This window comes from Sinocyclocheilus rhinocerous, unplaced genomic scaffold (assembly GCF_001515625.1).
Source record: "Sinocyclocheilus rhinocerous isolate Xijiao unplaced genomic scaffold, SAMN03320098_v1.1 scaffold451, whole genome shotgun sequence".
NCBI classification, from domain to species: domain Eukaryota; kingdom Metazoa; phylum Chordata; class Actinopteri; order Cypriniformes; family Cyprinidae; genus Sinocyclocheilus; species Sinocyclocheilus rhinocerous.
The window spans coordinates 356,597-378,585 of record NW_015657491.1 but is presented as its reverse complement, the minus strand read 5'-3'; the positions used below and the strand labels follow the sequence as shown (position 1 = coordinate 378,585).

The 21,989-nt window shown below is 37.0% G+C and overlaps 2 protein-coding genes across 4 annotated transcripts; both read left to right on the top strand.

The window, feature by feature from the left end:
• Positions 1-5,866: 5,866 nt before the first annotated feature.
• On the top strand, positions 5,867-10,390 carry LOC107721094 (trans-Golgi network integral membrane protein 2-like). Of its 2 annotated transcripts, XM_016528955.1 has the most exons (6): positions 5,867-5,957; positions 6,050-6,232; positions 6,887-7,057; positions 7,163-7,749; positions 7,860-7,943; positions 9,296-10,390. In XM_016528955.1, exons 2-6 carry the CDS (start codon positions 6,184-6,186, stop codon positions 9,296-9,298), a joined length of 894 nt encoding a protein of 297 aa, XP_016384441.1. In that variant the 5' UTR covers positions 5,867-5,957; positions 6,050-6,183; the 3' UTR covers positions 9,299-10,390. The 2 variants fall into 2 exon arrangements, with proteins under 2 accessions (XP_016384441.1, XP_016384440.1); XM_016528954.1 differs by having other exon boundaries at positions 6,887-7,749.
• A 2,568-nt stretch (positions 10,391-12,958) lies between these two features.
• On the top strand, positions 12,959-21,967 carry LOC107721092 (STAM-binding protein-like A). 2 transcript variants are annotated; one of them, XM_016528952.1, is made up of 10 exons: positions 12,959-13,184; positions 13,594-13,669; positions 13,761-13,856; positions 14,348-14,711; positions 14,801-14,925; positions 16,313-16,450; positions 18,223-18,335; positions 19,701-19,800; positions 19,894-19,971; positions 21,896-21,967. In XM_016528952.1, the coding sequence occupies exons 1-9, from the start codon at positions 12,979-12,981 to the stop codon at positions 19,948-19,950; spliced, it is 1,275 nt and encodes a 424-aa protein (XP_016384438.1). In that variant the 5' UTR covers positions 12,959-12,978; the 3' UTR covers positions 19,951-19,971; positions 21,896-21,967. The 2 variants fall into 2 exon arrangements, with proteins under 2 accessions (XP_016384438.1, XP_016384439.1); XM_016528953.1 differs by having other exon boundaries at positions 19,894-19,974; positions 21,896-21,941.
• Positions 21,968-21,989: the final 22 nt, after the last annotated feature.

Sequence of the window (21,989 nt, the reverse complement as noted above, 5' to 3'; positions counted from 1 at the left end):
ATGTATATATATATATATATATATATATAATGTATACTACACTTGTTTAACTCTTCTATTGACAAATGTTTTTGGTAAATAACATGCTATGATTTTTTTTTTTTAAATCATACATTGCCTAACATTTAGCCCCTCACACATCTGTGATCTCTTTCATTTGAAGGATTGCGTCTTTAATAATCAGATGCGGCTGGCAGGAGACAGCAGGAGACCTTCCTCTTTAAATGTGTGTACTAAACAAAGAAGTGTGCGCTGAACTCTCTCTCTCATAAGAGACATCTGTCTGCTCCTCACAAGGTCAGAATTAGTATGTTAATTCAGCTCATTAGAGCGCACTGGCCCCTGGCCAAGCGTCTGCCGGTGGGCCCGGCTTTGATCTTGAATCCGTGCCAGGTTCGGCCTTTGATGTGTCTGAATCACTTGACATTGTGTTTACATTCCTCTACTCCGACAATCAATATTAAGACAAAAGAATACATAAATCAGCTTGAGTGCAAAGCCAAATTAATAGACCACGGCCTGATTGTCAGCCTCTGAAAGAGGAGGAACAACGTCATTTTCAGTTCGCTGGCTAACTGACCAGTCGATTCAGATGTGGTTGTTGCGGATGTAAGAATCGGAGACGGGTTTGTGATTGATGAAAACGGTTGTATTGTGTCATGACAGGAACTGAAGACCGAACATGAATAAGACTTCAGGTTCTGTAGCCTTTCATGGCTTCATCAATAATGTTCTATAAAGCGAAGCTGAAAACATGTCTCTATTTCAGGACTGAATGCTTGAACTTGACGATTCATAGAAACGGTGCACAGGAAGAGTAATGTCAAGTTCACAGACAGTTTATATCTAGTCTTTATTCAGCTCCGAGCCGTGGTGTGGATTCAGAAGAGACCTCCAAACACTCATTTTGTTTCTTCATATGAATAAAGTAAGAAGTTTAAAATGTTAATGATTTTAGATAAACACATCAAACCTCTCTTATTTGAGTTCATTCTCGTGAGTTGCATCCTGGGATGCTTTTTACACAATATTGAAAGATATATGATAACATATATGCTGCACACTTGCAGACTCACTCGTTTAAAAAAAATATGTATAATAACAAATTACATTGCATACATTTACGCTGAAGCCTTATCACAAGTATTTAAGCTCATGAGAAACATAAATTCAGTCGAGTGTGTTCAAACATTTGACTGGTTGTGTATATGAACTATATATAATAAGAATCTACATCTATTATCAGTATAATGGGGTTTCATATTTTTACAAAATTTTATTTTAGGCCTGTCAATGTGTTAACACACACGCACACAAAAATCAGTCAACTAATTAATAAAATGCAGTCATTTTATAGCACTGCTTTAGAACAATATTTACAGTGAAAAACACTTTACAAATAAATCTGGATCAGTGTTATTTTAATACCACTGAGATATTGTTATAGTTTTTAATATTTTGTATTATTTTATATGGTTATATTTTGCTTTCAGTTTAATTTTAAAGTTTTAGTTTTTTTGTTGTTTTGTCATTTTTATTGTTTTTTTATATATATTCCTGTATCACTGTTAAAAAAATGTTAACTACTTACAACTTAGAAACTTATGTTTAATTGCTGCCTTAAATTTTTAAGTAATCAACTTCATTTATATTAAACTGACTTAAAACTCGAGCTGAATCTCATATACTTATGAAATTGTTCAACTTATTTTAATGTGTTAAACTAATGTAAAAACATGGCTTACTGATCATATCCATTTTTACAGTATATTTTTCTTAATTTTTGTTTCAGTTTTAATTGTATTTATTTTAGCACATCAAGTTAAACTAAATGAAAATTAAAATATTGCCTCGACAACAGATGAAATAGAATAAGGATTTTATATATATTTTATTTGACAAAAGTTTATTTTATTTCAAGTGGTGAAAGTGTTGTTGTTGTTGTTTCAGATTTAGTAAACTATAATAACCCTGATCCGAACTGAACTGAAAAAGTTTCTCTTCAGGTTTATGTATTTAACATTAATAGAGAGTAGGGGGAAAAAAGAAACGAAATTTACAGTTTATTTTTCTATCTGACTAATAAGCTGATGGAACTAATGAGTTTATGGTCACCGAATATGTTTTTCTGAGGTAAATGTGACATTACTTGACACATATTGTTTACAAGCCGTTATATTGGCGTCTTTGCGCGGCTGAAACACAGATTGAGCGATTACATGAGACAGGATACAGATTGTAAAGTTGTACTCTTTCTTTTAACTTGCCTTCGGATGTTTAGTCATGATTATTTTGTGCTGAAACTGGTATTAATGTGGAGGAGATGATTAGTTCACGTGCGCATCGCGCTGCGGCGTCTGTTGAACTGAGGCGCTACAGCGATCTGTCACTCCACATTAAACAGCGCCGGCTGAAACACTGATTGAGCGACTACATGAGGCAGGATACGGATTGTAAAGTTGTACTCTTTCTTTTAACTTACCTTCGGATGTTTAGTCATGTTTATTTTGTGCTGAAACTGGTATTAATGTGGAGGAGATGATCAGTTCACGTGCGCCTTGCGCTGCCGCTTTTATTGAACTGAGGCGCTACAGCGATCTGTCACTCCACATTAAACAGCGCCAAAATGGCATTTATTGTTTGAATACTGCAATACAATGGACAACATTTGAAATCTGAGACTTTGTTTCATATTAAAAGTACCAAAGAACAATGCTTATTGCGATATATTGGATGGGAAGTTCCCTTCAACGTTCTGTCCGTTAACTGAAAACAGGCTAGACTAATCGATTCTTGGGATTTAAGAATCGATATCGTTCCGTAAAAATGAGAATCGATTAATATCGAGATATCGATATTTTTTACCCAGCCCTAATAATAATGAAACAAAAACATTTAATCTCTATAATAACAAACAATACTTTTCTCACACAAATGAGGTTTTATACATGAAAATATAGAGCTGCTTTTATAATTTTGGAAGGGGGTCTCTACTAGTAAGTGGGAAATTATATTTGGGCTTTCTTAGCCTTAAAATCCTTTCCATTAGTTGTTCCACCTGTAGGTTACTTCACAAAGGAGAAGGTCTCCTGCTGTCTCCAACTGGCCACATCAGATTATTAAAGACTCACTCCTCCAAATGAAGGAGGTCACAGTGAGAACAGCATGTAGGCTATGACTGGCCCTTTCTGTAAGTTGTTCCACCTGAAGGTAACAGCAACGTCTCTTGCCGTGTGCAGTGATGGACAGTTACAGTAGGTGCGTTCCTGCTAACATATTCATTGATTGTTTGATCAACACTCTCATTACATTTGGCAGTGTGTCAGCTGGCAGCTCCTCGTGAAGACAGGTATCACCTGGCCGCGCGCCCAAGACCGCCTCTTAATGTTTTATTTACGACCATTTGACCTTAAAGAAGGAAACTCAGATGAAGAGTAAGAGGGATCGTATTCAGTAGTACTAAATGTCAGGACTACGATTAGGCCTGGTGGACTATTTGAGGCTGCAGGGCTTTTGTCTCCAGCTGAGGAGTAAAACACTGATTAACATTAACAAGATTTGCATGTTGTGCAAGATCTTTGGTCGCTGTGACAAATTATTCATGACAGTCGTTAAGGCCATACAAGATAAAGATTAGGCCAACCGTTTTGCTGTAGAACATATTTACATTGGAAAGATAATCTCACGCACGTGGTCTGACAAAAAACAAATGCGTTTATGTTTGGTGGGAGTCAGTTTTTGCCAAAAAAGAGAAGTCATTTACTCACCCTCATGTTGTAACAAACCCGTATGACTTTCGGTGTGGAGCACAAAAGAAAATGCTGCGCTTTCCCATCTAATGGAAGCAAAACATGAAAAATCGGCAAAATCTTTGTGTTCCACAGAAGGCAGAGAGACATACGGGTTTGGAACTGCATGAGAGAAGTTTCATTTTGACTAAACTATTCCTTTAAGAACCCAGACATAAGACTTGGAGAAACATAAAGCATTGAGTTTTGTTATTAAAATTAAAGAGGACATCTGCTGTGAAAGAGACACTAGAAAGCATTCTATCTGCTGGACCACTCTGCTTTCTAACATTCAGTCTTCTGGGTTTGTGTTCTCCTCAGGAACACGTTCAAGCCATATCTGTGAATTTGGCGTGGTGTTTTGTGTGAGTCTGGCCCTCGGTCTGCTCATTCAGAGTCTGTTCTGTTCTGTTCTCTGCTCCTGCAGGAGGAGCTCGAGTCCGTCTCTAGAGAGTCCTATCAATGCATGCTCTGAGTTCTGAGCTGAACTTCAAACAGTTTTAAAATCATTTCACTCTCTCTAACATTGTGTTCACTTTAGTGATGAACGAGGTGGTTAATTAAAAATAACTGACTGATCACATTCATATTTCTTGATGCATTTGAAGTTTAATACAGCCTAATTGAAAGGGTCATATTCTTAAGAGTTAGAGAAAGAGGAAAAGGGAGAGCTGCATTGGGGGGGGAAAGCTGAATTGGTGATGTAATTTAGACAATTTTTTAGTTCAGTGAACAAAAGGCTTTTAACAAATTCATGGTCTTACACTGCCCTTTACAGTCCAGACTCTACTTGCATCTCCGATTTTTGTCTTGTAAACCTCACTATAGGTGACATGCAGAAAGCACTGATGTCCATATTACCTGGCTGTGATCATGATAACGAAGCTAGAAACTATATGCTGTGTGAATAGTTGTAACAAAAAAGAAAAGAAAAACACTAAACAAAAACAATCAAAACAAAACAAAACACTAAACAAAACCAAGCAAAAAACAAAACGAAACAAAACATAAAAACAAACAAAACAAAAACAAGCAAAACAAAACAAAAAGAAAACAAACAAAAAACAATACATAAAAACAAACAAAACAAAATAAAACAAAAAGACGCAAAAGAAAAGAAAACAAGCAAACAAACAAACAAAAAGAAAAGCAATGTCCTGCGTTTGTTAGTCACTCCATAGACTTCCCTGTTCTGCTAACACATCATTTCACATCATTTTTATACTCATCGAAACATTCAGTGACATGTCACTCCCCGCGGATGTGGGTGTTTTCATCCTGAAAGAGAGCACTCCCATTAGGAGGACTGGTTTTGGTGAGGTGCTGTGTAGTTGAAGGTTTGGGGAAATCTCTGGTGGCCTCTGGTGGAAGATAGCTGGAATTAGTAGGACGTTCGCAATTTTAGAATTACCTCCATATCAGTTCATGTTCAAACTCATGTCAGTTCAAACTCAGTTGGCCACATCTGGAATAATGTTTAGGAATTTGAAATAAAAAAAAGCAAGAAGAGAAATTTAGAAGTCCAAACAATTGTTGGCCTCCATTGACTTCCATAGTATGGAAAAAAATATACTATGGAAGTCAATGGGGAGCAGAAACTGTTTAGTCACCGCCATTATTCAAAATATCTTCCTTTGTTTTCAACAGATGAAGGAAACTCATCCAGATTTGGAACAACTTTAGGGTGAGTAAATTATGACCATTTTAATTTTGGGGTGAACTATGCCTTTAAGCACATTTATTCCCTCTCTCATATCAGATAGATAGGCCTATTTTCTCATCTAATTTGCCATGTTCAGTAATTAGGCTATCAAAAAATGTCCATCACTGTTATTTTCTAAATATTTTTTTAAATAAATGTCTTAATGTTTGTCAGTGTGGTTTAATTCTGTTCTCTTGTTCATAAAACAGCAATAGAAAAAATTGCTGTTTTTAAATTTTATTAATTATTTTATTTAATTAATAAAATAAAAAAATTATTGTGCTTTATAATGGTTTTGATGGTACTAGAGACCAACATAAAAACACTAGCCTCTATAATGACTGCATCAGGCGCTGAAGCCACCGGAAGTGTTCGAGCCGCCATCATTGACTGACAGCTGAAACCTTGACCTAAAATCACCCGATTTGAAGCGCATCAGTCACACAGGATTAGTTTTTAAGATATGTGTATGTAAATTAATTGTTACTTCAGATTTTATCTGCAATGTTTATGGTCTTTTTGGGCAGGGTAATAATAAATACTAAATTCTCTGTTACAGGTAAGTGATTCCGGTCCGCGTTTTACATCAAACCTCGGGGGTTTCGTGTGTAAACACGGAAGTGTCTGTAACGTTACCGGAATCGCGTCGGCGTTTTGTCAATCTCATGTGTCACTGTATCACTGACTGAAGCCATGATTCGCTTAACAGCGCTGTTCATAGTTTTGCTTTGCTTGCATCAAGGTGAGTCAATGTATTCCTCTAGTTATACTGTTAGATGGTGTTTGTGGGGCTGAGGGACGATATTATAGATTGATATACCTCGTAACGTGTTTACATCTAAATCCTTTTTTTTTTTTTTACATCTAAATCCCTGTCCTCGTGCGCACTGTATTTGGAAATGAAAAGACAATCTCTACTATTATTCTACATGTTGTTGGCTAATTATTAAGCTAAAGTGCGACGTTTTCCCCACTTTTGCCATGCGTGACAGGGGCCGAGGTGGTAAAGAGTGTCTGGATGAACCACATTCCTGCTTTAGAAATGTACTTAAATAGGAGTGACTTCCTGCTTGAAGTCGCCTTTGTTTACATGTTGCCATATATGCGTGTGTATTCCCTGTTTACTGTATATTATCTTCATAAATCAGTAAAAATATACAGACCGATGAAAAATTTAAGTGAAAACCAACATGAAGTGTCTTAGTAAAGTGTTGGGGCCACCAGAAGAAATGAAATGCGCTTTGGCATTGATTCTGCAAGTCTGAGGAACTCTACTAGAGAAATGGGATACGATTCTTTCAAAAGATATTCCTTCATTTGGTGTTTTGATGATATTATAGGCTTAAACTGTGCGTTATGCCCAAGATTTTATTGTGATTTTTGTGGTATTTTCCAGTTTGCTCCAATACAACTCCTAAGCAACTGGACACAGATGAAGGTACAGCTGTTTTGCAGAGCACATCAGCAAATGGGCCAAAAAGTAATGACGCCAGCACATCAAAGAATGATGATCCTGTGAACACAGTGGTTGAAACCGCAAATGAAGAAAATACAAACACATCTGACGGTAATAAAGAGGTTAAAAACCCTCAAATTCTTGAAGCTATTCTTGATAGCGAAAATAATGCTGCAAAAGATGGAAATAATCAAACCCTACCTGTCCCCAATATAGCAGATGATGAAAACACAATCCCGGAAACTGTTACAAAAGATGTGTCAAACAATGAAGGAAAGGGCGAAGACAAGCCGCCCACACTTGACCAAAATAAAAAAGACGATGACGCTGGTAAACCTGATGTAGGTGCACCAAAAGCAGATGGTAAGGTTAAAGAGAAGACGACCACAGAGAAACAAAATAAAGAAGATGATTTTTTACCAAGTGGTAAAAAAGGTGAAAAGCCAGCCACAGCTGACCAAAATGAGGTTGATGACAGTAGTAACCCTGAACCTTCTGAAGAAGGTGGAGATGAAATGGATGACAAGAGTGTAGAGATGATGACCACACCTGAGAACCCTACAGACGATGAAGCCAAACAAAATGACTTTGATGAAGCGGCTGAAGGTAAAGGTGGTGTTCACCATAATGCTGGTGAACCTTCAAATGAACAGGATACATCTAACAGCAAAACAGGAAAGAAGGACGATGGCAAGCAAAATGTTCAATCAGAGAATGCAGAGAACAGCCACTTCTTTGCCTATCTGGTCTGTGCCGTTATACTGGTGGCTGTGCTGTATATCGCAAGTCACAACAAGCGCAAGGTTAGTGGGTCTGTTTGTACATCCTAGAGACTCGTGTTTGTCGTTTTTTGTATTTTAAAGATGTCAAGTGGCAATTAAATGACAGTTCTTTATTTCGCCTTCGCCTGCAGATTATTGCCTTCGTCGTTGAGGGCCGGAGATCAAGAGGCACACGGAGACCCAAGACATCAGATTACCACAAACTCGAGCAGCATGTAAGTAGCATTACATATACACAGCGAGTTAACACTCCATATCTATTAATTTATATAAAAAAAACTACATAATGACACTTTTTCTATGCACATTTTTTCAAAATTAAAATTCATTTGCATAAAATTCATTGAGCATAAAGGAAAAATTTCCAGGGTGATATAACTGTCATGATATCATGATAAAAGAAAAATATAATAATAAAACCTTAAGTAGTTTAATAAAGCTTTTAAATGTTTAACAAAACCGCTTATTAGTATTTGAAAAACTGTAGTCCACTAAATCAGTCATGTTGTGTGACCAACATGCATGGAAACAAAATGCAATAAAAAACATAAAACAGGAAATGATATCATAGAGAGGACCCGTGTAAACACTCATGATGACTGTATTTCAATGTCAATAAGTCTATATCAGATTATTTGACCTTTTAATGAAAAGGAAATGTTTAGAAATTAAATGCAGAGTGGTGCATCTCCCCAAAACTTTTATTATTTGCAAAAAGACTGATAAAAAAATATTTGTATTATAAAAACTTAAATGTATTCTCACATATATTCAAGGTGCTCAAGGAAAAGATGTCATTATTATGATTATATGTCACTTTTTACTTGGTTATACCACATTAAATTTTGCGAAAATGTGGAATTTTAGATAATGCTAAAATTCTTAATGTTAAAAAATGTTTTCAAAATATTGTGAAGCGAATGTTTTAAGCTATTTCCTTGTCTTTGTCATTTACACTCTTATTTATCATTAACCCAAATGCGAGTTAAACTCGGCTATGGCAAGTAAATAAAAAGCTCCTCGCTCTTTGTTGAATGTAACCTAATTAGGAACTGCAATAATAATACGTGATTGAAATCATAAGAACAGCACTGATTTCGCTTTTCTAACTATAGCCACTTTTCCACCATCAGGCCAAACCCTTCTCATTGCTTAAAGAGCAGGTCATATGGGTTTTTGAAAAATATCTCTTTTGCCGTTTATAACGTAGCTATCCTTAAATGAAAACAATCTGCAAAGTTGTTAATCAAAAAAGTGCATGATACGTAAATAAAGATATTGTCTCTCAAAAGAGAGAGTCGATTCTGAATCGTCTTAACGAGTCGTCATATTTTCGAATCTTTTGCCTGTTACCGGTATACGTCACTGGGTAACACATTTGCATAATCCCGCCTGCTCGCGAGTCTGTGAGTACACCCTTAATCAAATAAAACGTCTAATAAAGAAAACATCTGTTGCCACTTTATTACATTATGTTACAGTTTCTGCCTCAGTGGACATTTTTAGACCAATCAATTGTCTTATATTTGAAATGAAATTATATTGTGTTCTGTATTCTGTTTTCCAGTGAGAAAATCCAGTCAGACGAGTCAGCGGTGGTGGAATCGAAATATTTGAACTGATTTTGAAACTTGAATTATCCATAATGAGGCATATATCACCACTCATAAACACTGCACAGCAGCTGTCACTAATTCATCCAAAATGATATTAATGATGACAAATTCTCATCCATCCATAGCATGTCAGGTATGTTGAAGACAATGTCTATTGTAGCTCTAAAATTTCTGGGATGATCTTCATTTAGGTTTAGAGTGTTACAAACTCATAATTGAAATTCGCTGTAGCGGTACATATTGTAGATGTTGGTTCTGTAGCCTCTCGTTCTGTTTAATTACCGAGCCTTTTTTGGTAGAGTTACGTGGTTTTCTTTGTTTTTTCCTTTTCTCAATTTATTGCTGGGCGAAATGGGTAATACAGAAGAAAAAGATATGCATATTTGTAAAGTATATGTTGGCTGCTTGAATGATGTTTTATGGGAGATTGGGAATGATTGAGTTTTGAATTGTTCTGAGCGCTGCTGTACCACTTGAAGCTGACCGCACACATTTATGGGACATGAAGTTATTTCTACAGGTGTGGACTAGAAAAGAAGCAGCAAGCGTTTGTTCCTACGTTAAAGATGTTCTAAACACTATGAATGCATCTTATCTGCTAAATCAGCTTTGAAGGGCTCAACAAAAAGGATTTTATTTGCTAACCCAGCCAGACCAGTAGTTTAGATTCATACTTGCCCTTTTCATTGCTCCAACAACAAAAATAATGTGTCGGAAAGAAATGTATTTATAGTTTTGGTTCAATGTAATTTTTCTTCACCAAAAATGACTATCATTTATTTGGATTTAAAGCAATAAAAGCCGGAAATTATTTAAGGTAACACCATGGCCTAAAAATAATCTTTATCAGTCAGCCCTGCTGTGTTTTAATGTTTCTGATCATTGATAGATTTTTTGTTTTAATTGCGTACAGTATGCTCTCCATCTATGACGCGAGAGGTGTTTGAGTCTGTTGAAATTACTTGTATTTGTATTTGAATTTGTCAGTCAGTGGTGCAGTTGTGGTTTTCTAAATGGACTGCACCTGGACACTTTGACAAAAAAAAAAAACCTACAGCCCTGATTCTGACAAGTTGCACTTTTCATTCTTCTAAAAGCTTTGACTCAAGTGACTTTAATGTTGAATGAAGCCATCCAGTTCTGGAGTCAATCCACTTTTTATCTGATGAAGAAAACACCATTGTTGTTTGCAGTAGTCAATGATGCATTTAAAGACGATTGTTTTTGGTGTACAGTAGTATTATAATTACCCACACTTGATTTATGAAAATTCCTGTGCCAATTCTAGATAATGCCCAGAAATGAGAAACAAATGGATATATACTCATACTCCCCTTAATCCAAAAAATTGGAAATATTGTGGGAAATATATTTTTGGTGCGATGTACAACAACTATCACACTCCTGTTGTGTGCCTATACTGTGATTCCCGCTGTATTCTCGGTTAAGACTGTGATTGATGATTTGACATTTAACCAGTGGCTTTGCACAACCATTTTTCTTGAAATTCAGGACCTATTTTGAATTATTACTTGGGAAAAAATATATGAAGGTTGTTTAACTTACCTATTTACTGTGGTCAATCCTTACCACTATTGCAACTTTTTCACAAGTGATATTCTTTCTACTCTGAAAAGAAATTGAATAAAGGTTTGATTTTTCCTCTGACTGGTCTCTTCTTGTCACCTGAACATTAACTGAAAGTGAAAAATAAAAAACTTCATATACAGTATATATATATATATATTAGTGCTGTCAATCGATTTAAAAAAATTACTAATTAATCGCACATTTTTCTGAAATTAATCGCGATTAATCCCACCTAACATTAAAGTTTTTAAATATACTTTTATATTGCAATAATTTCACATTCAATCTTCAAATTAATGTACAAACAACATAAAGACAGTATATATTTTTAAAATATTTGTTTAATGGCATCTTTTTTATAACTGAAGGCCAGTATCAATGATACCAATACTGATTTATCTATAAAATTACCCCCCCAATATTTAACCATTGACTATAGCCATTAAACATTACAGTAAATGTGACTCATATAAAATATATTACATGCATGCACAGTTTTAAGGCAGCTTTAATCGCCTTTTTGGTAACTTCATGACTTAACTGACCACGACATTGCATGCACGTAGTTTATTTCGCGCTTTGATATGAAAAGATACAGGCTACAGCGCGCGCCAGCGCCTTTGTGCGTGCAGTTGAAGAGCACTAAATGTCAGCATTAAAATAAAATAAAAAAAAAAACTCTAAAATATAATGTGTAATAGTTTAATAATTAACTGCATTCTGTCATTTGATAAAAAACGGATCTGATCATTAAAAACATCTGAACTGAATCCAGTGCAGCAATACAGACCTTACTTACTGTCATAAAATAGTAACTTTTACTACAGTGTGGCTTACAAGTCTGAGATCGCTATCAAAATGTCTATATTTTGCATTATTTTCTCATTTATTAATACATTCATTGTAACATAATATGTTGTTGTTGTTGTTGTTTAACGACAGCAACAAGTCGATTAATTCTACTACTAATAATAATAACAACAACAACAACAGAAATTATTTATTTAAGAATGCTTCCTGGGTTAATGACACTAAGTAAACAGTAAAAAGTTCATCAGTCACATATTAACTGACACACCTTGAATCTGATCGATCGGACCGTGAGCGTGAAAACAGCAGCGTCTGTATTATCGCCGCAGTGTTGCCAGGTCCGCGGTTTTCCCGCGGCTACTTTAACACTGTTGCCGCGGGTTGAAACGAACCCAATAACGTGATATTTAGCCCCTGGAATGCGAATTGTATCAAGGGAGTAACGCCAAAAAACTTGTATTTTACCCCCCGGAACGGGATTTTTACCGGAGGACCCCCATTGGGCGGGTTTTGTTGTGAAAACCTGGCAACCCTGCAACAGAGGGAGAGCAGACTGATCTGAGAGCGGCTGTTAGTTTGCGTCACACTGAAAGAGGAAGTGAGTGAGTGCTGGAGGAGATTACAGCGAAAAGGATGGAGGCAGAGCCATATAACGCCGTTTAACTCGCCTTTATTCCCGTGAAATACAGTTAAAGGCGATGGACGAGTTTCCCCAGCTCATGTGATTGTGATCTGAAAGACAGAGACTGTCATTATTACCACGGTAAGACTTTATTATCTAATATTAGCCAGCTAGCTGCACATATTCATGGATAATCATCATGCATACCATAACAATTCACATATTTTAAAAAATAAATCAATAAAGGCGACCCCAGCTGTTGGTTATTTTGCGATATGATGCAAAATATTGTAAAGTGAGTTTTTAAAAGTGTTTGAAGCTGTATCAGACACTTTATTTAATCTTTATTCGGTCCAGCAGAGTAAATAGTATTACTTGTTCACTACTTAGTAGTTAATATTATACTCACTAGTGTAAGAATGCATGAAGTTTGCTACTGTACCTTTAAGACTTTTATACGTAAACGAATGTGTCATTCATTAAGTTGATGTAGTTGCATAGTAAATCTACTAAATTCTTTCATTCAAAAGTGCAAGAGAAATCCAGTTTTGTCTGTAACGTGTTCTCGTTTGTGTCACGGGGTTGAAGGCTTAGATTGAGGACGCTGACCGCATGATGTTGGACCACGCCGATGTGAGTTTGACCCCGGATGAACGGGTGCGGGCCTTGACCAAGAAGGGCATGGCTGTGGACATGAATGAAGCAGTGCCCCTCCGCCGATACTTCCGCTCGGGCATGGAGGTGATCCGCATGGCCCATGTGTACGCCGAGGAGGGCAACACAGAGCACGCCTTTGTCCTCTACAACAAATACATCACGTAAGAAGGCCTGAACACAGCTCTAGCTCATTCTGTTGCATTTTAAAGGGACACTTCAACTGAAAAAATAAAGGTTCTTTTTTTTTTTTTTATCATTTACTGACCTTCATGTTGGTTCAAACCTGTGTGACTTTCTTGCTTACATCTGTGGAACACAAAAGATGATTTGGCTCTAATGTTGTTTGGTTCCCAACGTTCTTCAGAATACATTCCTTTGTGTTTTCTGCAAAAGAAAGAAAGTCAAATGGGTTGGGAACAACATGGGAGTGAGTAAGTAATGACAGAATGTTTATTTTTGGGTGGAGTATCTAATTAACTTAAATGGGAGTCATCTGTTATGTGTGAGTAATATTGGTAATGTCCAGTTTACTTACAACAGGTTTAACTCTGGTTCTTTTTAACCCACCAGGCTTTTCATCGAAAAGCTCCCCAAGCATCCAGAATATAAGCTGTGTAGTATTCCTGAGAAGAAGGAGACTTTAAGGGTAACGTAGTCTAGTGAACTCTAGATCGATAATCTCAAATGATCATTATACCGTGTTAGTTGCCTAAGTTTTGATGTTGTTCCTCACACAGAAGCTAAAGGAGACCGCTTTTCCTCAAGCAGAGCAGCTGAAGAAACATTTACTGAGGAGATATGAGAAAGAATATGCTGAGTTTATCAGCAAAAAGGTGAGGCATTTTTTCCAAAACTTATCATGGAATAAAAGCGAAACCGATGCAACCTGTCAAGAACATGTGTTTTTTTTGGTTCTCACATTTTTTCCATGACAATTTAACACATTTCCCAAATTCTTTTAACGGTAATACATTCAGACATTTGTTTTTTCCTAAATTCTAGTAATTGTAATTCCATAATGCTAGATATACAATATATTTTTATTACCACGAAAATCCCCAGAGCCTCCCAATCCCCAGTTACCATGATGAACATATATACAGTGGGTACGGAAAGTATTCAGACCCCCTTAAATAAAAAAAATTTATTTATTTATTCATTTATTTTATTTTTTTAACCTTTTTTTTTATAAAATAGTATTTGTCTAATAGTAATTTTCTATATGCATTACTGACGTGTTTGGTGTAATTCATTTCAAAGTTAAAGATGCATATGGTTTTTTCACCTTGGTCAGTCTTATGAGTGTGGTTCTGTCGTCTGCCAGCGTGCAGAAGCTCAAGCACTGGAGCGGCAGTTGTCTCGGCAACGAGAGCTGGAGGCGGAGAGACACCGTGTGGCGAACATGCAGAGGAGGCAACTGGAGCAGGAGCAGTTCAGCAGGTTTGAGGAGATGATCCGGCAGCAGGACCGGCAGTGTGAGCACGAGTTCAACACACCAGCGCCTCACCAAGACGACGGACTGCTCATCCCTGGGATCCAGGGTCCCCCTCTGCCCTACCTAGAGTCCCCCACTCCCCCTCAGAGTCCGCAGTACCACTCGGCCAATCACAGCACTCCGTCAGCTCCCAGCTCGGCTGCACCCCCGACCGTGGACCGCTCACTTAAACCGGGTCACCTCAGCAACACCAGTACGGCTAGATCTCAAACCACACTAGACGTAGAGCAGCCTCTAGTTCTGTGTTATCAGGTTGTCACGGAGTTGTTCTTTGTGTTTCAGCTACATTGGTTGATGGTTTACGGCAGATCGCTGTTCCTGCTGAGCTTTGCAGCAAATTTCTGCGATTGGCCAATAACAACACCATAAGAGCAGTGGAAACCTGTGGGATACTCTGTGGGAGACTGGTATGACTTTGTGATAGAGCTGCACAATTAATCGTTAAAAGATCGCAATCTCATTTCTAAATGACAACGCCTGTGTCTATTAAATCTTTGGGAAAAGTCATACTGGAACATTCAAATCTGTGTTCGCGCTGCCGCTGACACAGAGAGCAGTTACCATGTTTAGGTAAGAAACCGCTTCACAAACAGTCTTTTCAACCACAAAGTATTATTTGTGTATTGGATCAGAGAAGTTCATCAAAGTCTTGTCCTAAGACAAGAACGGGTATTGTTTTGGTTTTAGGACATCTTTGATTAAAGGTTTTGATCCACTTCAAATGTTGACTACTATATATATATATTTAAAACATTTTAATAATTCATGTAAATTAATTCAACACTTTTAAATAGACTGCAGCAATTAATATTTTGTCACAGCTTCTAATAAATGATACATTATTTTGTTTAGTTCAGAATCGTGGGAGAATTGTGATCTCTATTTGACACCAAAAAAAAAATTGTGATTCTCAATTGATCCAGAATCGTGCAGCTCTACTTTGACATGTTTTATTATTTCTTTATTATGATTTCGTACCATATTTGGATGTTGCGAGCCACCTAAATTTTCCCTGTTACCAATAACAAAGCTCAAATATGATTCGCTGAAGGCTTGTCAGACCAAGATGAATATTTGGCATGAAAAATTAGCTGCGATAAACATTTTAACTTGAATAAACAGCTGTTAAAGGCATAGTTCACCCCAAAATGAAAATTCGCTGGTAATTTACTCACCCTCAGGCCATCCTAGATGTTGGTGACTTTTTTCTTCAGTAGAACAGAACAGAAAATGTTTAGCTGAAATCATGGTCTCTGTTGATTCATAATATGTAGGTCAATGGCTACCGGCACTTAGAGAGTAAAAAAGCATATCAGGCAGCACAAAATCAATACCGTGACTCCTGCCATAGGCACCGATTTCTTTTTCCACCAGTAGGTACTCTCTAATGATTAGGCCACGACTGCCCCACTTAACGATTGGCTAAAATAGGACGAATAGGACGACCTATACTGCTTGAGCTGCAAACAGTTTCAGATGGTTCAGTCTGATTTGACGAACTGGTTCATCGAATAAATTTGTACAGTTTTTTTCCTGTTTTTTTTTTTAAACATTCACTCTATATAGAATCTACAGTGTAACTATGTAAAATAGCATAGATGCATAGTAGTTTAGTACTTATGAGACCTGTCACAGAAATACTTGATATTTGTTTCCTATACCCTAATCAGACTGAGTCAGATAGACAGACAGACAGACAGATAGATAAAACTCTTTAATCCAATTCTTGGATAAGCTTTACCAATACAGTGCATTAAGACATCTGAATGGAGAGTGTTTGTGTGCCTGTTGCAGAATATGAACGCGTTTACAGTGACGCACGTGATCGTGCCGAAGCAGTGTGGAGGTCCAGATTACTGTGACACAGAGAATGAAGAGGAGCTGTTTCTGGTGCAGGACCAGTACGACCTCATCACGCTGGGCTGGATACATGTGAGTCACACTTCTGCCTTCTCTTGTTATAGAATTGATATGAACCACAGATATCCAATAGCATGTAATAATGATAAAATGATGAAAAAAAAGCTCAATGAGGAAATAATCATATTGAAATGGTCATTTTCCTAAAGGACCGTCAGTACAGTGTAGACTGGGTTTCGCGCAAAAAGTTTCGCTATTGATACCGATATCGATACCTTGACTTCGATACCAGTTCCTGAACGATACTTTTTCCAATACCAGTTTTATGAAATCAGTTTTAACAAGATTACATTACTTCAAACTTTGGTTTTATAAGGAACAAAATGTAACCAACACAATTAATCAGTGCAAATAGTTTTAATAAAGTTCAAACAGTTTCCACACCTTTTAGGCTATGTTTACACTAGTACGTTTTCATGTCAAAACGCATAGCTCAGACAGAATCATCACTTCTATTCGTTTTCCACTGATTTACTGATGAGCATGAGCTGCTTCTAGCGCTGTCTCAGTCTGATTTCTCTTCTGCGATCACTGTTCTGACTCAGAGGAAGTCAATGATCTGTCAATCATTTTACGGGTTCATATCTCGCCCTGTCTCCTGTGACAAACGTCCATTCCCTTCTGCGTTCAGTTCTGTACATAAGAAACTAAGAAAAACATTTCTACGGATGAAACATGAAGCTAATAAACACACGATTACGGCAGTATATGATTAGTATGCGATTTTCATGAGATTCTGCCTATTTTCATAACAATACAGTGTGTTTACATGAGAAATGCTACGCAGGTGTAGCGATGAGCTTGATATAAAAGGCTACAAATAACATATTTCAGCAACATTATATGACCAAAACCCTCATTAGATCGCAATCGGAGGTTATTACAAACACTCAATGGTGGTTTTAAAGTGAGTAAAAGCATAGTATAAATCTGATAAATTGTCTTATGTAGCATGGATGGAGATCTTTTCTGAAATGCAGTAGAAACACCAGTTTGAATGTGGATCGTTTTCATTTTTAAACGCCGTTTTAAAATAAAAGCACACTAGTGTAAATGTAGCCTAATGCTCTGTTCAGACTACACGATTTTAGCCCGATTTTGTTACGATTTGCTTGACATAGGGTGTCGTGGGGATTCGTAAACGACAATGGGTGTAGTCTGACATGTTTCTTGTCCACGACACGACAAGATTTTAGGAGTCAAAATCGTGACCGACAAAAATATTGTGTAGTCTGAACCCGGCATTACATCTATGGGGGTCGGGCCTCACGTATGAGCCACATCTCTGGGCGGAACCGGCGTAAACTAGTGTTTTTCCTTGATGCTTCACCAGAGCCAATCACCAGCACTTGATTTATGTACATCAAGCCAGCAGCACGCTTACTGACTCACTGACGTTCACAAGATTAACCCCTTAGGTATCGAAATTTGGTACTGTACAACAGGAAAATTTTCGATACTCTATGGCAGTGGTTCCCAACCACATTCCTGGAGGCCCCCCAACACTGCACATTTTCAAGCACACCTGATTCAGATCATCAGCTTATTAGCTGAGACTCCAAGACCAGAAATGGGTGTGTCAGATAAAGGACACATGGTAAATGTGCAGTGTTGGGGGGCCTCCAGGAACGTGGTTGGGAACCACTGCTCTATGGTATCGAGGCAATTCGGTCGGTGTCTAAAAAGTATCAAACTGGATACCCAGCCCTAGTACAGTGGATGCATACAGTTGTCTTACTACAGTCATCATTCAGATGTCACAGTCTCTCCGACTCACCCCACAGACTCACCCCACTCAGACGGCCTTCCTATCCAGCGTTGACCTGCACACTCACTGCTCATACCAGATGATGCTGCCGGAGTCCATCGCCATCGTCTGCTCTCCCAAATTCAACGAGTAAGTCCAGCCATGAGAGACATGACAGCAGTGACAGTTACAAGTGAGATGCTGTGGCCCCAAAAACTATTTGGACACTTAAGTCAAAATTACACTTAACTTCAAAGTGTCTGAATCATTCATTAGTGAATCAGACAGATTTCAGCCCGAACTGTGTTATAGACACAAAACAGTGAAGTCAGACCTCACTTGCTCACTGTAAGGTCCAGCATGGTAATAAGTTTATAGTTTGCTTGTTGATGATCTCTGAGGTGTTGTATTTCTGCTGTGCAATACAGTGCTTCTCAATCAGGGGGCTGGGATTCAAGCACACTACCAAGATGACTTTAAATAATTTAAATAAGACCAAACAAGGTTTAAAATAAGCTAAAAAAAGTTTAAATGTTTTTGCTTAATATTATAGGCCTGTATTAAAATCTTGCAAATGCGTATATGTGACCCTGGACCACAAAACCAGTCTTAAGTGTACATTTTTCGAAATTGAGATTTATACACCATCTCAGAGCTGAATAAATAAGCTTTCCATTGATGTATGGTTTGTTAGGATAGGACAATATTTGGCAGAGATACCAAAATCTGGAATCTGAGGGTGCAAAAAAAATCTAAATAATGAGAAAATCGCCTTTAAAGTTGTCCAAATGAAGTTCTTAGCAATGCATATTACTAATCAAAAATTAATTTTTGATATATTTACGGTAGGAAATTTACAAAATATATTCATGGAACATGATCTTTACTTAATATCCTAATGATTTTGGCATAAAAGAAAAATCTATAATTTTGACCCATACAATGTATTTTTGGCTATTGCTACAAATATACCCCAGCAACTTAAGACTGATTTTGTGCTCCAGGGTCACATATTATATTTTTTTGGAATAGCAAAATTTTCTAATTATGTCAAGCTCTAGCATGTTTTAATGGGTTTATTGGAACGACTAGGAAGCTAACAGATTATGATTTTTAGAGCTCAAAAAGTTGTGGAATTTATATTGAATATACTTGTTTTTTTTTAGTTATATCAAGCTCTAAAATATTTTATTGGATCGAAAATTCTGAGAAATTCCTATTTGGGAGTAAACAAAACAAACAAAAAAAACGTTATCACGACTAAAAACTAGTTGATTGTCTGGGATTTCTAAAGCTGGAAAAGTCATGGAAATCAATAATCCTAAAAAGCCATGAGAATTTCTATATTGAGTATACATTTTTTTTAGGGATGTCGAGCTTTAAAATATTTTATTGGGTAGAAAAATGTAGCATGTGTATAAAAAAAAAAAAAAAGAAAGTGAAATGGGGGCCTTAGAGTCAAAAAGCTTGAGAAGCACTGATGTAATACTGATGTTGACGTGTGCACCTGTACAGGACGGGCTACTTCAGGCTGACTGACTACGGCATGGAGGAGATCTCAAGCTGCACTCAGAAAGGCTTTCATCCGCACCCCAAAGAACCTCCTCTCTTTACTGTAAGTGACATCAACCTACACCTGAGCGTTCAGCGCTGTTTCATGAGTCATATATGATAAATACAGTTTTTTGTCTTCTGTTTTTCCCCTCAGGATGGTATTCACATTAGAATCACAGAAGGCACTGTATCGATGCTAGACCTGCGATGATCTCTCTCTGGTGTTCACACGGTGGTACCATGAAGCTTATTTTTTTTTAATCTGTCCTCGCTAACTCCTCTGATGGCCTCTCGTATGGCACCAGCTTTCACTGGTGGTGGGTTTCTTAGAGACAGACACTCGTCTAAAACAAGCACTTTTTGGGAAATATGAAGACTCTAACTGAAGCAGCGTTTTTTTTTATGACATCCGTTGGGAGCTCAGGAACACAAACACCTCCACAGGACTGCAGCTCATCCCTGTTTCAGTTCGCGTTGTCCTAATGATCTAGTGAGCCGTACGCAAATGTTTTGTTGCCCTCCAAGTTTATTTATGCTCTTAGTGACGTCACACAAACTAACATATCACATCTGCAGAAACAACACTAAAACAAAGGGTTTTATAAACTATTGAGTATCTTTGGGAAAAGCTGAGCGGGTCAATCCTGCAAGGATGCCCCTGTCACGAATGCCAGCGCTAACAGTTTAATTAATTTCATATATATTTTTTTTAAAGCAACTTCATTTTTGGTAACAATAATCAGTCCATGATGTTGTTGAATTCTCAGTTCTGATTGGTTGACACAATCTGACAAGCCATTGAAAACCACTGCTATACAACAGAACTGGTTTTAAGTTGAGCATTGTGGTTTTAGAATGCCGTGTCATGCACAAGACACTGAAAAAGACTCGACACGCGAGCACAACAGTCAAACAAGTCCATCTAGCACATATTTACACAAAAAATATGGAAAAGCAGTGCAATGGAATGCAAAAACACATTCTCTGTGAACAACTTGATCAAGGTTTGTTTTGTATGCAGTTGTACAGTTTCATATCAGGGAATGAAGGAACCCGTTGAATTAGCAAAATATCTATTCTGCTTGTTTTTTATGAATGAGACCTATAATATAGATATATGTGACCCTGGACCACAAAACCAGTCATAAGGGTCAATTTTTTTAAATTGAGATTTATACACCACCTCAAAGCTGAATAAATAAGCTTTCCATTGATGTATGGTTTGTTAGGACAGGATAATATTTGGCTGAGATACAACTATTTGAAAATCTAGAATCCGAGGGTGCAAAAAAATCTAAATATTGAGAAAATCACCTTTAAAGTTGTCCAAATGAAATTCTAAAGTTGTCCAAATGAAGTTCTTAGCAATGCATATTACTAATCAAAAATTAAGTTTTAATATATTTACAGTAGTTTACAAAATATCTTCATGGAACACGATCTTTACTTTATATCCTAATGATTTTTGGCTTAAAAGAAAAATCAATAATTTTGACCCATACAATGTATTTTTGGCTATTTCTACAAATATACCCCAGCGACGTAAGACTGGTTTTGTGCTCCAGGGTCACATATTTGTGGTGAAGGTGATAAAGGCAGAATTACTGATGACAGGCCACTGAATTATTAAAACTTGACGCACACATTGTGCATTAATTCATTCAGTGGTCTGTTGTTCCTTATTGTAACTGATGAAGATCCGTATCACTACTTACCTGTTATTGATGTTTTTGACTGGTAACTTTCTGCTTCTTGTTTATTACAGTTTTCCCTCTTTGAAGGTATGAACTGATAAAGAAATCAGTCAAACACTGAAGAAACTGACAGACAGTCTGAGTCTTTATTAATATGCAACTGGTTGCTGTTAGTACTATGTATAAATATTAAGAACAGAGACAGCAGGCTGAATTACACATGAAAACCCTGTGTTAAAGATGGGAACATTACATAATAAATTAAGATAAAAAAAAAAAAATCAACCGTTTCTATGATTTACAGTATTTGTAGATTTAAAGATGATTTTTTTTTTTTTTTTTTGCTGTATGTGTAGTAAATCAGTTTATGAGCAGCAGCTGGTCCATACTGCCATAGAGATTTTCATTCCAATGCTTTTTAAGATTTTGGGAAGGACGTTACCCTCTGTTCTTTGATCACAGAAAATGCTGAAATGTTTCCAGAACCATCCCAACCCACTAATCAAAGCCCGTGTTCACTGAGGTCCGGGACACAAACATCTTTTCCTCATGTCAG

Coding starts and splice junctions, on each gene's coding strand:
- LOC107721094 (XM_016528954.1), top strand. CDS start 6,184: ATGATTCGCTTAACAGCGCTGTTCATAGTTTTGCTTTGCTTGCATCAA. Junction 6,233..6,886: donor TTTGCTTTGCTTGCATCAAG/GTGAGTCAATGT, acceptor GGTATTTTCCAG/TTTGCTCCAATACAACTCCT. Junction 7,750..7,859: donor CAAGTCACAACAAGCGCAAG/GTTAGTGGGTCT, acceptor CTTCGCCTGCAG/ATTATTGCCTTCGTCGTTGA.
- LOC107721092 (XM_016528952.1), top strand. CDS start 12,979: ATGATGTTGGACCACGCCGATGTGAGTTTGACCCCGGATGAACGGGTG. Junction 14,712..14,800: donor GGGTCACCTCAGCAACACCA/GTACGGCTAGAT, acceptor TTTGTGTTTCAG/CTACATTGGTTGATGGTTTA. Junction 16,451..18,222: donor TCACGCTGGGCTGGATACAT/GTGAGTCACACT, acceptor CTCACCCCACAG/ACTCACCCCACTCAGACGGC.